Genomic DNA, 14,749 nt, shown 5'->3' with positions numbered 1-14,749 from the left:
AAGTTTGATGTGAGATGTCCTTCTGCATATGTGTTTCTTTTATTGGTTGATGAATAAAGCTGTTTCAGGCAACTGCTTAGCAGAGTACAGCCAAGCAGGATATATGACACCCTCACACAGACACACATCCATACATAATACCAGTGCTTGCAAAATAAAAATAAATGAATCATTAAAATTTATTTCTAATGTTATGAGTAATATGCCTACATTATGAAATTCCTAAATCATAATACAAGCTTGTTATGAAATTTCTAAACAAACAAACAAAAAGAACAATCACCCTCAACCATCTTTTGGTCTAACTACAATAATTAAAACTTTGTGCAATTAAGTTTTTTTTCCCCCAGTATCTAAGGCAATGTCTGCTTTCCAGTCTATGCATTAAAATCTGTGACTTGCCCTTCATCAACTTGATCTGGACCACCTTCCAGTACTTGAACTAGTTGAGGTTAGAAGATATGAAAGAGATGGGTCAAGCTGGAATCCCGTGCTTTCTTCTACAAGCAAATCAACCCCTTCCAACCAGCTTGACTCTTTCTATTGCACACACAGGACAACTGATGGGACTTTGACTCCAAGAAAGAAGGTGGCTCATGAGAGAGACCCAATCCAAAAACACCAATGCCCTGTACAAGAGGTGACCAAACCAAAGTGTCTAGTTTAAGAGAAATCACAAGAACAAACTCCCATCTAGAAAAGCTGGGTGCATCTAGCTTGTTGTTCTTTTTTATTGTTTGAGAATTCCATACCTGCATATAAGGTCGTTTGATTAAAACCACTCCACATTTCTTTCCCACATGCCCCATCTCCAGATATCTATTCCCCCCACATTCATATGCTCAATGATTAAATGCACCAAGTCCACATAGAGCTGCCTGTATGTGAGTGGTGTAAGTCATAGGTAGCCTCTTGGGGGCTACAACTCTGAAGAAAGCTGACTCCCCTCCTAGCAGACATAGATTGTCATAGCTCTTCAGTTGGAGGTGGGATTTCATGACCCCTCACACACTCACACTGGGATTTTGTCATAGACCTTACTGTTCTTCAACATTTTCTCCTAATAAGGTTTCTAACCTTAGAACAATAATACTGTGAGCAGAGAATGAGTTTTTATGCATCCAAGAGTAATCTGTGGATGTTGCAGCTACAGACTCAAAATCATGAGCAATAAAACAAGAGGATAAGGCAGCATCCGGCCACACGAGTGAGAAGAAACCACCACAGGGCTCAAAATCCTACAAAGAGTTGGTGTCTACAAGCTTAGGTTTTGGTTTTGTCTCCTAGGTAACCTGCTAATTCCAGCATTATCCTTCGACTCACCCCTTCCTCAAATCATGATTAAGAATACCACCAGTTTGGGAACTGAAACACCTTGGTTCAAATTCCTTTCCAAGGTTGGTCCCCCTAAGACACATGAGCCTATGCTGAGGTTAAAAATATCAGATACCAAAACCATTGAGAGATTCAATCTGATATATAGCCAAAATGCAATAATGAACATAGGAAAAAATTAGAGATCATTAAACTTTCATTTCTCTTTTGGGCAATTTTTTGTTAAAATTACAAATCTGATGAGAATACACTCTACAGTTTATCATCATTATGGACATCTGCCAAATCCTGACCCTTCTTCTTTTCAGTTTTGAATGCAGAACTTGTTTAATATCCATGTCATTTTCCTGTATGATGAGGTGATGTTAACTGTATCAGCTTTGGAAATCTGCTAGAATTATTATCCATGTAAGTCATGAAACACTGTGCACAGTTCCTAGGAAATTGGACTGACTGTTCCTTCTATGTCAGGAAACCTTGGTGTTCTTTCAAGTAGCAAAGATTCCTTAACGCCTTTCATGTGCAAAACCACTGTCAACTATCTAAGGAATGTCAATACCTAAAAATATGGTCCCTGAGTTGAGGATGTGCTGATGGGATGTCAGAAGGGACATTCTCTAAGTTCATTATCACAGGAGCTCTGGACTCTAAAGAGAGACTGGAATTATATTGAAAACAACCAAAAATACATTCTAAAGAAAAATGATTGAGAAAAATAATTAAGGCAGTGAGAATCTCAAGCCAGGAAGAGCACAGTGGTGAAGCTGGCAGGGTGGTCCTTCCTTATCCCACCCCACCGCTGCCCCTCCTGCTCCCACATTCCTTACTTGTCCACACTCATGTACACCTTCATGGGGTGATCCTGCCAGGAAGGCAGGTGGGCCAGGCTCTCAGCCATTTCCTTCTGGACAGGCCAGTCCCAGGCTTCAAAGAAGGGGACCAGGTTTTTCTGCACAGTTTCAGAGAACTTCTTCACCCATAAGTTCATCTTGCTCTGATTGTCATTGGGGATGCCAGAGAGGGTTTGGTAGTCAGCAAAGAGCTGGATGAATGGCTCCCACCCAAAGGTCTCTTGGAGCTGGAAAGAAAAAGAAAGGGAGGAATATGGTGTTGAGTTTGTGAATGTGAATGCTGCCTGCGTGCATGCTCCTAGGTACATCTTGCTATCAGGAACCGCTTCCCATCACCTTCAAACCTGTTGCTTGTCCCCTCTCCAGTCCTGTGTTTCCATATAAATGCTACCTTATTGGATCACAGCAGCCCTTGACAGTCAAACTCTATCCCACAATCTAGGAAAGATGCTCTCTAGAACCCTAATGGATAAAGAGCCACTCAATAAAAGACAGTTACTATTATTAGCTTTATTTCTAATGTATTATCCAGATCTCTAAGATTTTTCCCTAGTCTGAGTTGAGTTGCTCATTGACAGAGACCATATCTCACGCAGTCTTCAAAATCAGTGAAGGGAAACATTAGAGTGTAGCAGCAGGGTTTGCTGTTAAATCCCGGCTCTAAGTTCCAGATCTGCTGTTTAAGTGGGTGCTTTTGAAAAAATTGACTAAATTTTCAACTTACAGTTTATGAGCCTCTGTGACTTATGAGCTCTATAAGTCCCCTGGACAGGGTTGGAGTAGACAGTGCAAAAGGTCTACTGTGGCCAGAAGCTTTGATGACTGGCCAGGAAACCTGGAAGCATGTTTTTGGAGGAGGGGGCAGTTATAGATGCTTACCCACAGGAAAAGGACTAATTTTATGACATCATTGTTCTCCTATTGCTTGGTTATCATTTATTCAAATATTGCTTCTGCTTCTACTGAGATAACCAAAGTTAGAGATGTATTTCCTACAATACCAACTTGTATATATGTCTAGAGGTAGACATATCAAGTAGATACGTCTCTGTTGTTACAGAGGCTGGTAACAGTTACTAAACTCTAAAGGTAAAGAAAACAAATTATAACCAAACAATGGCTATTATGGAAGAGTTATTAGAAGATGAAGGGCAAAGCCAGTGAGAAAATGAGTCTGGAATGTGACCCCGGGCCTTCCCTTTATGTCAAAGATCAGGATAGTATAGAAAAAAATGCCATGTAATTTCTCAACATACTTTCCATTACCTTGTATGTTCCAAAATCCTGGGTCTGGAACTGGGAGAGGTATCACTTTTATCATACAAGTATATGAGTTAAGAGGGGCTCTCAATGATCTACAATGGGTGGTGGTAGTGGTACCAGGTTTGGGGGTCATGTAGGAATTGGAGCGCTCTTAGGAGGCAGGTTACTACATAACTGATTAGTCTGTCAGCATCATCTCCTTGAATTTGTGCTCCGTACCTGCAGATATGTCTCCAGCGCTGTCCAGACATCCCAGTTACCCAGGGGTGCGCCCTTTTGAAGATGGTCTCTGATCCTCGTCTCTCGTTCTTCAGGTTTCAATGCAGGGTGGGCCTGAGCCCTGGGAATCCCCAGGACTGTCTCATGCACATAGACTGACCAGAGATTGCAGGTGGCCTCGGTGGTGTGGGGAGGGAACTCCCAGCCATAGCGCTGCTGATTGTGACCCAGCTCATGGATGGGTCCCCACAGGCCCTTACTTCTCATGTCTTCCAAACTGATGAGCTCCTGCACAGACTCCAGATGGCACATGATGGGGTACCCTGAATGCATCCAGCCTGAGGAAGCAAACAGAAAGATGGAGCATGAAAGCACCGTCTGCCTCCACTTTCTCCTACTGTTGAGCTTTTCCTCCACAATTCTGCTCGTATCCACTGATTCCAGAATATCTGTGCTGCTTGACTTTTCTTCAGCAATTGACACCTTCCCAGATTCAACCAATTAAAGTTTGTCCTCATCCTCACTCTGAGTCTGAAGGACGGGAAGATACTTTACACAACTGTCTTTGCTGGAATGTAATGCTTTGTTTTCAAGATCTTCCTTTGCCTGTGAGGCTATGCCATGATGCCCTATTGTCCAAACTAGAGAAGCTAGGGTAATGTCAGTTTTCCCACAAATCAGCATTGTTCCCCACCCCCACCCCACAAATCAGCATTGTTAACCAGATTTGCATGTCATAATAGAGATAGTTTTGCAGATAAAAAAATTTAGCTTCCCTATCATAGGGAGCAGGACTCTGAACTGATTCCCTCCATTTATGTATCCTCTCTGCAAAGTCCTTGGTTCCAACAACTACCTCAGACTGCTTTATGCACCTCCCCTCCATTTTCAGTTATGACTTATGTCTGAGGAAAGTAGACGATCTTAAATATTCTTTTTGAAAAGATCTTGACAGCCACTGGAGACCTCCCAGCACGGAGTTTCTGGTCGTAATTACTGTCCTAGGAAATTGCATCTTGTAAGATGCCAATGATTGACCGTTTATTTGTAAACTTCTTTCATTCACATTATGGTCCCTGCATTTAGGTCCTTCCCCCTTGCAGTTAAATAATGAAATTATGCTTTACAATGCTTGTGTACTACAAGAAAGGTAAAATAATAACAAAACAGAGTTTGCTTACTGGGAGCACTCCCCTGGAGCACTTACCAGCTGAGATCTGCACATCAGCGACGATTCTCTCAGGTCTTTGGAAAGGAAAAGGCTGGGCTGCCAGCCTGGCCACAGCCTGCATAATCTCATCCCAGAACTGTAGCAGAGGCTCTGGGTCCTCCAGAGTCTTGAGGTTTTCAGTTGGTACTGTCAAGATGATGTTGTCTGTAGCCAGTTCTCCCCAGGGGCCCACGTTATCCTGGATACAGCTCTTCCACTCCTCCAGGGTAGTCTTCCCTGGAAGTACATAGCATGGAACCTGCTACCCATTTCTCATTGATTGGAGAGGCAGAGACAGAGAAAAACAGAGAGAGAGACAGACATAGAGATGGAGACAGAGATGGAGCGAGGGGGCGAAGGAGACACAGAGGAGTGGAATTCCAGAAGGAAACCCCCAAAACAAATGTCCTGCTATCATTCAGGCCCATAGGCTCTAGGTGAAGGACAAACTACTAGATCCTTATCTTTTGTACCAAATTCTCCATCAACAAAAGTGATTCTACCTCCTGCCTTCAGATTCACGATGAATGAATGCTTCTGTCTTTTTCCCTCTGTTGATCCTTGTTATTCTCCCTCTTCAATCACAACCCTCTAGTCACCAAGACATCCGCAGTAAATCTTCCCACAATGCCCACTCCACTCACCTAGCTTGTAGTATGGGGCAGGCACTGCTTTCTGGATGGTAACAGAGACAGAGCCCAGTTGACAGCCCTTGGGCACAACAACGTACAGGAGACCACCCCAGAGGCAGGAGACTGACCGCTGGGTTCTATCCATACAACACTGGTAAGTTACCACAGGGGCTCGAGACAGCTCCTTGGCCTTGCTTAGGTCATCAGTGTGACATCCAATCTGCACCTGCACAGGCAATTGCACCACATGAAGGGAACTGGAGCACGCAAGAAGCATGCAGTGTTTTGTTAGGGGCATAGGGAGGGTGGACTTCATATGTGAAATCCTAGCTTCCTCTTTCTGTGATGTTTGCAATCTGTGAAACTCTAGCACTCCATAGTCTTCCAGACTTCAACATAAGTTTAAGGTCTTCATAGGGGTGTGAAACAGTCCAACAGTGGATTGCTCTTTGATGCTCATTGGCTAATTACAAGGCATAGCTGACGAGGGACTCATGGAGTAGCACTACCAGGCAGAATTCTGGACTCTTACATGGACTTATAATACAAGGTGGCTCAGTGGTTTTATGTGAGGCAGGACATGCCAGTCAATCTATTGTGAGCAGACAGTAGTCCTTTCACATGCTACAGAGTCCAGCCAGGAAGCAGAAAACTATCAGCTCTCCAGCTCTCCTTTTCCCAACTCATCGCTAAGTGCTCTGTGGGGTTTCCTCTTTGCCTTTGTCAGACTGAAGTAGATGAATCTGATATATCAGAATGCCAAAATAAGAGCCCTTAACTGTAATAGGAAACAAGGCTCAGAACTGAGAGGGCAGAAGCATTTAACTTCTGCATAAGTTCATTTCTCCTCATGATACAGGTAATGGGATTAATCACATCCTGTAGGAGTCAAGGTAAAGGGAATGAACTCAGGCCTCTGCACTTAGGAAAAATGGTCAGTAATGATATCTAAAATCACTCTTCCTTATCCCTTTAAGGAGGTAAAATTGTCACACTTGGAAATCAGGCTTAGGAATGACCTTGCATGATTAAGCTTGAAGTTTCTGCTGATCCTGGAATCCTTCTGGTTAAAGGAGGAAGATATAAACAAATAACTGTGGTGTGAGAGAGTCTTGGCTATGCTTGGGGCTGTGCTGGTTCCAAGTGTCCAGCCTTACCTTCAGGCCAGCAGAGGCAGCAGCTTCAGAGAGAGAGACCTCTGAGCTTTGTCCTTCCAGAAGGTAGAGCCCAGTGCTTCTCCAGGCATCACTATCACCTGACAAGACACAGAGAAGGCTGAGTTCTGTATTCCTACTGGACTGACTCTACCTGGAGCCTCCCACAGACACAGCTTTTCTTCCATGACCTCCAAGTCATTCATCCACATTTCCTGTACCCTTTCTTCCTCGGCCTTAATTAAGCATCACCCCAGCTTCCATTGTCTTGGAAGTATCTATCAAAGAAAGGAGTTATCCTTGTTGAGGATCAGAATCAGACTTTGGTTGCAAAGTCAACCAAACCCACCTTCTCCCAGGCCAAGAATACTGCCAGCATTCTCTGCCCACTCTATACCTGGGTTGGTTCCATTGATCTCCACAGTGATGGGGTGCTCCGAGGGGCAGAGATTGGAGGAGCAGGTCTGAGTACCAAGTTCCTGGGCTAGCTGGGAGCAGTCAGTCCCAGAATGTGCCAGCTCTGTGGCCAGATGGAGCATTGCAGCCTCACAGGAGTGACTGGAAACTGGATTTTTCTTGCTCACAACTGGAAGGCCTGCCTTTCTAAGCATCTTCTTCAGGAGCCGGTGCAGAGATATATAAGCAGGAACACCCTGTGCAGGAATCTGGAGGAAGCCTGCAGCATCTACTCCCAACCTTGCCAAATACTCCTTTTCCAAGTCCCCACCCTCTTGGTTCAACACAGCCTGGAACTTAGAGAGAGCCCTTCGAAAGTGGTAGTTCCTTATCTCTGTAGGAAGGACAGGGAAAGAGCCTGGGCTGAGGGTACGAGGCAGGATGCTGAGGCCAAATGTGTTGAGGATGATATTTCCAGGGAAACCAGCCAAAGCAGAATTGCCTGTGTTTTGTGAAGCCCACCACCAGGACTGGCCACCAATGAGCAACCCTCCACCCTCAGCAACAAACTCCTGTATTTTCTTGGCATCCTGGTCACTATAAGCCCCACAGCAGTAGACACACATGTCATTGGTCAAATGGGACTCCAGACTGCAATTCAAGCCATGATCCAACAATAAGGAGTGCAGATTCTTTAGACTTTTGTTCACCCCAATTTTGTTCTTCTGGTCTCTGGCCAACCAATGTATAGCATTGAACAAAAAGGGCTCCATCTTAGGAGCTGAGAGCATGGCCTCATGGGCAGCCAATACCACACGACCACGGCCATAGTGGGCAGCTGCTAAGAAGCAGCCAAGGGAGGTATTGAGCCCCAGAGGGAAGGCCAGGGACCCATGCACCAACAGCTGTGAGGGGACACCTCCAGTCTTGATGTCCAACTCAGAGATGCCATCCAGAAGCTGCTCCTGGTCATGCTCGATCTCCTCCCAACACCTGGGAAGAAAGTGAGAGAGCTGAAGAGACTGTACTCAGCTAATGAGCCGCTCACTCTAGCCCACCAAGTAGAGAAAGATGGCATGGTTCACAATCTTTGTTTCTCACTACTAGTGTTTGGGGATTTAATAATGTGTGTCTTATCAACATAGTGCATTTTTATCATCTCAAAATTAATCACATATTATTATTCATCTTTGTTCTTTCTTAGCAACACACTGAACACCAGTTCTTCTCATAATTGAGGTTATCATAGATTTGAAGAGAGAGGTTATAATATATATTATTTATATATATTATAATACACATTCTCCAAATAAATCACTCCAAGAATTCTTGATTTTAGTCAGCCAAGTGAATATTCTAGCTCAAATTTCCTATGTCTTGAACATTATATATCCCAATACAAAAGGGGGGGGCGGGGAGTAGGCAAAAGACTGCTTTAACATCTCACAAACTTGCTTCAATATTTGAGAGATCAAGTCATCATTTCCTGAGTAAAGCCTTTGATGTTTTGGGCAGGATATGCAGTGAATACACTCTAGACCAAATATCTTGTGGGGAGACACTCCCTAAGTCAAATTTCTTGCTTTAAAATGAAGGAGCAGTAATAGGCTTGAAAGAGTAAAGTAAGCTCAAACTCTCTGACCTTTAGTCAAGGTGAAACGGTCTCACATCTGTGCTAAAAGAACTCACTAATGCACTAGTTAATACAGTATCTGATATACGGCAAGCCACTACGTGCTGTACCTGATAAACAAGGAATACATTATCAGACATTTTTATGGTTTGAATTTCACCCCACCCTAAATCCATATGTTGAAGTGTAGACTACAGCACCTCAGAATGTGACCTTGACTGAAAATAGCATCATAGCTAACTAGGTAAGGACCAAACCTTATTCAAGTAGGGTGTCTCAATATGGTTGGTGTCCTTATCAAGAATGGAGACCAGAACACTGAGCAAGCATCAAGAAGAACACCAAGTGTCAGTGATGTCCCTAAGATGATGCCTCTAGATGTCAAAGGACATGCCAGCAAATATGGCCTTCAAAATACATGAATCAGAGAAAGGCACCGCACAGCCTTTCCCACATGCTCAGGAGGGTTAACTTACAAATATTTTCATCTCAGGTAATACCTCCAAAACCCACGAGATCGTCCATTTCTACTGCTTTAGAAGTGTGCCCTTTGTTACAGCAGCTCTAGCAAAGTAATCCAGTCCTTGGCTAGGTGCAGCATGTACCTTAGCCATCCACAGCATCACCAGCAAAGCCTTCCATGTCCACCTGCTTATGTGCTAGTCCCCAGTCACAGTTCTAAATTTTGCATTACCATTGGTTGTGAATCTTTTTACAGGACCTTGATTCATTCGTTTCACACAAATTCCTACCTGGCAATGGTCAGTGTTTATGGATTATATGAAATACAAAACTCTGAAAGAAGAACCAAGCTGCTTACAACCTGATGTCCTTGGACAAAGATCTTTCTGCTCCACAGGACGGTACAGAGGGCGAATCAGTACAAACAGGTAGTCAGCTGCTCTTGGAGCCAGGAGAGAAGAAGCTTTGTGAATTTATGGCCCTCCCCTTCCCTTAGGCAGATGAAGCTGGGTGGGTGATGTGGAGAAGAATCTCCTTGCCTTCAGGACCTTTCAGCAATGATTTGCAGATAAGGAACCTGTCAGGTTTGGGGATGGAGGTGCTTCGGCCAAGACTTCTCAACAGGAAACTTTACAGAAACCTCAACAGCAAGGCTGTAAGAAGCAGAACCTAAGCTAGGCATCTTTTCAGAGTTCAGAGGTTAAAAGTGTAGTCAGCCCTTTTTCATTGTTTACTGAAACTCAGTCTTGTACTGTCTTCCATAATGCAAAGTTCTCTTCAGAGCTAACACTGGAGGCATGGATCACCCTTTCTCCCCTGATAGCTTTGCCTTATATGTTTTTGATTAATTTATATAGTTTCAAATATTGTTGAGCTCTGCTTTTTCACACATGGGGCACTTAGGATTGAGAGACTAGGATTTAGTTTCCCTGGTAGGCAGAGACTTAGGACAGGAGTCTTAACAAGATAATAAAGATGCTGAAATTCCAATGTGGTTGGTTTCTTCCTCACTCTCCTAACCAGAGACAAATGTCTCTCAGTTTTTTAAAAAAAAGGCCTGGTGGCTTTTGCTCCCATCAGTAGGGGCCCTGCCAAGGGTATGACTCAACAAGTTCATAAGTTCATGTCTGATTGCAATGGTAAAAGTGGCACAGATCTCCAAGGGGTGGCAGCAAGCAGTGAGTGGGAGACCACAAAAAGGAGAAGGGGAAAGGAGAGAAAGGGGAAGAGCAGAGAGAGAGAGAGAGAGAGAGAGAGAGAGAGAGAGAGAGAGAGAGAGAGAGAGAGAGGAGGGGTGAGATCAGGAGAGAGACAGAAAAGAGAGCGCTAAGGCTGAAAGCTGAAGAAAATCTGACTGGGGGTGGAGGTGTGGGGCTTGTCTCTTAAACGGACAGGACAGACCATTACACTGATGTGGAGATGTGGGCAGATCTGCTATTCTGTCTTTTTTCAAACTGAACAACCACAAGCAAGGAAAGGAAGATCCTTCAAAGATTAAAAAAAAAAAACAAAAAAACCCACCCCAGATCTCCAGAAGAGGCCTCCCTGCTCTGCTTTGTGAAGGGCCTTTCTTGCTGTGTATTTCTGTATATATTTGGCTATTTCACCCCTTATAAAATCCTTACTTTACCAGTTGAATCTGTCTGCTGCTATCTGTTATGTCTGAGATTTTGTCTCCTAGAGACTTTTAACTGACAGGGAAAACAAAACCAATGAAGACCCCAAGGTGGTGATGGAATGAAACATTGGGCAAGACAGGTAACATTCAGACCTTATCCAAGCTGTATATTCTGGCAGACTAGAAGAAACATTAGCAAGTAGTGGCCATGTGGCTAACGAGGAGACAGTGCTAGGTGATGTGCCCAGGAGTTGGGAACTATAGTAAAGTGAAACTCTAAAACAGTTCTGGTTTAACAGGGCTGGGAGAGGGCTCTGTCCTCAGGGTGTTCATGTCGAGTTTGTATAAGAAGGATCTGCATCTTAAGAACATAGTGGACAATGAGGACTACTGAGAACTCAAGAACAGTAGCAATGGGTTTTTGATCCTACTGCACGTACTGGCTTTGTGGGAGCCTAGGCAGTTTGGATGCTCACCTTACTAGACCTGGATGGAGGTGGGGGGTCCTTGGACTTCCCACAGGGCAAGGAACCCTGACTGCTCTTAGGGCTGATGAGGGAGGGGGACTTGATTGGGGGAGGGGGAGGGAAATGGGAGGCGGTGGCGGGGAGGAGGCAGAAATCTTTAATAAAGAAAGAAATAAATAAATTTAAAAAAAAGAAAAAAAGAGCTAAGAGATGCATGATAGAGAAAGCACCTTGAAAGTCAAGTGTTGACATAAATTGTTTAGATTTTTTTAATAACCAGGTTTCCAAATACCTTGATACTTTAAATTTTTTAATAAAACAAGACATTTACCTTGTATGTTATCATGTTTGCCTTGATAGAGAAAGCCAAACTATTTTAAAGATGTGACATGATCATGAAATGATTATAGGGTTCCTTTCCTTCTCCTTCAAAGGACAAAACTATAAAGTTCTGCACATTCAACAAAAGAAATTAATTCAATTGTTATGAAAAATTTTGACATTATATTGTGACTAAAAATTCTCATTAAGGAGATTCTTTTTAAACATCAAATTATTTTTAAACAGAACACAAAGAAGAAGTGTGTAATGACAACAATTGGTCGCACAGTGTCTAAAGACGCATCTAAGTAATTACTTTGTGAGAAACATTAATGAAAATTTCAAACACTCAACTACTTTAGTGTGGCATTGTTCCTTTTTTCGGTTGTTTTTTTAAATTATGAAAAGTAGCAGTGTGAAAAATTACTTTCATAGAAATCGTCTGTGTTAAGGTCTAAATACCCTTGCCAAGAATGAAGTGTAGGATTTAACAGGCATTTAGCAAACTACATATGAACGAAGTAAGAGATACGGTATACAAAAGAGACAGAATAACAAGAAAACCCATTTGGGGTTGTTCCTTTCATAGCTTTCGGCACTCAAACACCTGGCATCAATTAGTCAATTGCACGAATGGTGCTTAATGAGGTTAGCCAACTTTCTCATGGGCAAAAGGCCAAGAAAAGTGCAAAACAGGGGTTCAGATCCAGGCTGCTCTGACTCAAACACTACGACCTTAGTTAAGTCTTTCTTGGCTATCTCAGGAATACTACCAAGAGGTAAGTAAATAGTAACACATCCGCAAATGCATCCTTCATATCAAAGAATAACATTTCGGAAGCCAAGAACGAAACACAAAAATTCTATTAATGTTAATTGATCTTTATGAAATGAACTAAAAAAAATAACTTACACCTAAAGCTTGCTAAGAGGGATATATTTTCCTAGGAAAACAAAAAATGGAGTGAGATCTACTGACTGCTGAGGATTATGACTGATTATACCTATGAAAACCACTTTTCAAAGTTTTAGTTTTTGCTCTAAAATTGTAAAAATAACACCTGATGTCATTTTTATTTCTGAAAGTGTTTGTTAATACCTTAGAATTCAATTGATAAAGATTAGTGAGTATTTTAATTTTTTGTATTTTATATGGACATATTGTAAAATGTAGGCTTATATAAAATATATAGATTTTATATTAACATAAATTATAACACATTTTTAGATTATTTGGCAAGTTGCATTTTCTGCATATCAGTGCTGCCAAATATCACTTTGAACTGTCCTAAACGGATTATAACTTTTTATTCATATCTTTATTAGCCAAAGGGTAAAAGTTTAAGTTAGACAGAAACAGTCAATTCTAGTGGTCTATCACAAACCATGATCACAATTATAATACTGCTGTGTACTTCAAAATCACTAAGAGGAAACTGCAAATGTCCTCACTACAAGCAGTGATAAACATGTGAGGTAATGGATATGCCAATTCTTTTGACTTAAGCATCCCATATTTATATATATGGCTTCATATTGTACTCCAGATATACATACACGTAATTTTTAAAAAAGGAATTTTAAAAAGAAATCTCAACATAAATTGTGTTAGCCAGCTTTTGGTCATCATGACTAAATCCCTGGAGAAAATAGGTTAAAGGAGGAAAGTTCATTTCAGCTGCTGGTTAGCTTGGGTCAGATGGCTCCCTAGTTTTGGGGCTGTACTAAGACAGCACATCCAAGCTGGAAAAACACCTTGGAGCAACCCTGCTCACCCCAGGATGCCTGGAAGCAAAAGGCACAACAAAGAGAAAGAAAAAGGCAGTAAAGAAGCTACGCCCTTCCAGGGAATGCCTTCAGTGTTCCAGTGGCCCGTGTTCTACTTTCTACCACTCCCCAATAAGGCCAACAAATTATTACTCCATCAGTTGACTAACGACCTTGCAAGGTCAGGGCCCTCATGAGCCAAAAATTCAGGTCTTTGATGCATACACCTGTAAGGGACATTTTAGCCTGACATCAGGTGAAAAGATGGTGCCTTAACGTGATCAAGAAGCGTTTTCCTATTGCCAAGGGCTTTAATAAGGTAAAGTTATTTAAAATGTAATTTTAATGATGCAATTATAGGGAAATTGCTCAGAATTTAACATGTTTATAGTTGAAACACTGTCAACTCACCCCGGTTATACACTGCCTGTTCCCACATTTGTTTTCTCATGTTCATATTCCACCTGCATATGTACCAGCTCCATGAATTTGGCATTATTTTAACAGAACTGTATGTCTTAATATTGTCTACTGTATTGAGAGTATTTTCTCTTCCCTTGAGATCTCTGAACACATGATTCTAATGGCCATATAATCATCCACTCTATAACTGCAGTATTCACCACAGATTATTGGAGTCCTCTGTTGCAGACAATGTGTCTTTCTGTGTTTCATTTGACAGTGACAATGTCAGTAAGAAATATGTACTGAATATTGCCTCATCCCTTACCTTCTGTCCTTGTCCTGTATTTGTTCTTTATCTCCACTAGGGATATTTCTTAATGAGGGCTCTGAATACCAATCTCTGTCTCTGTGTAAGCTCCTTAGGAGCCCAGTCTCTAACAGCGGTAACATAGCAGTGCTAAAAGTATTACACACTCATGCCCCATCAGCCAGTCATTCCAATTCCATGGACATAGTGAGATCATAAAGATGTATCTATCATGATACTCATTGCAGCCCCTCTGTGGGAGTAAAAATACTGGAAAAATAAAAACTCATATTGGAAATTCAAGACTATCATTAAGGAACTTAAGAATAGATTATATGGTAACTATGCACAGAAGCACAATAGATCATTCAGGGTATCTTGGTATTCTGTTTTTTAGCCATGCCCAACTTGAAAATCTAGCGTACTATTGAGTAGAAAGAGCAAGTGGAGAAAAATGGATAGTGTGCTCCACTGCTTCTCAAAATAGACAAATACTGATACATATGTAAATGTCTGCTCGTGTATATAAAGAAATAATGTAAGCGGGGGAGGGGAGGAGGGAATTGCATGTGGGGATAGAATATAGGTTTAAACTTTTATTTTTGCACTATAGAACTATTTGGCATAACTCTAAAGAGTTAAACAGGAAAATCAAATCAACAAGTGACCAGACATTTCCAGGTACCCAGTGATATAAGCATAGAAAAGG

At 42.0% G+C, this 14,749-nt stretch overlaps 1 protein-coding gene across 2 annotated transcripts in view; it reads right to left on the bottom strand.

Annotated features, from left to right (window-relative positions):
• The window catches only part of LOC130876383 (TRPM8 channel-associated factor 2-like), a 55,137-nt gene that overhangs the window by 36,925 nt on the left and 3,463 nt on the right, over positions 1-14,749 (bottom strand). The window contains exons 2-7 of one of the 2 annotated variants that reach the window (XM_057772899.1): positions 7,062-8,053; positions 6,668-6,765; positions 5,523-5,736; positions 4,876-5,115; positions 3,669-4,006; positions 2,159-2,413 (exon numbers count right to left, since the gene is read on the bottom strand). In XM_057772899.1, the coding sequence (XP_057628882.1) occupies positions 2,159-2,413; positions 3,669-4,006; positions 4,876-5,115; positions 5,523-5,736; positions 6,668-6,765; positions 7,062-8,053 (2,137 nt within the window). Of the gene's footprint in view, positions 1-2,158; positions 2,414-3,668; positions 4,007-4,875; positions 5,116-5,522; positions 5,737-6,667; positions 6,766-7,061; positions 8,054-14,749 lie in introns of those variants that run through there. The other variant, XM_057772895.1, reaches the window with a different exon arrangement.

This window comes from Chionomys nivalis, chromosome 1, assembly GCF_950005125.1.
Source record: "Chionomys nivalis chromosome 1, mChiNiv1.1, whole genome shotgun sequence".
Lineage (NCBI taxonomy): Eukaryota > Metazoa > Chordata > Mammalia > Rodentia > Cricetidae > Chionomys > Chionomys nivalis.
This window is presented reverse-complemented; position numbering and strand designations above follow the sequence as displayed.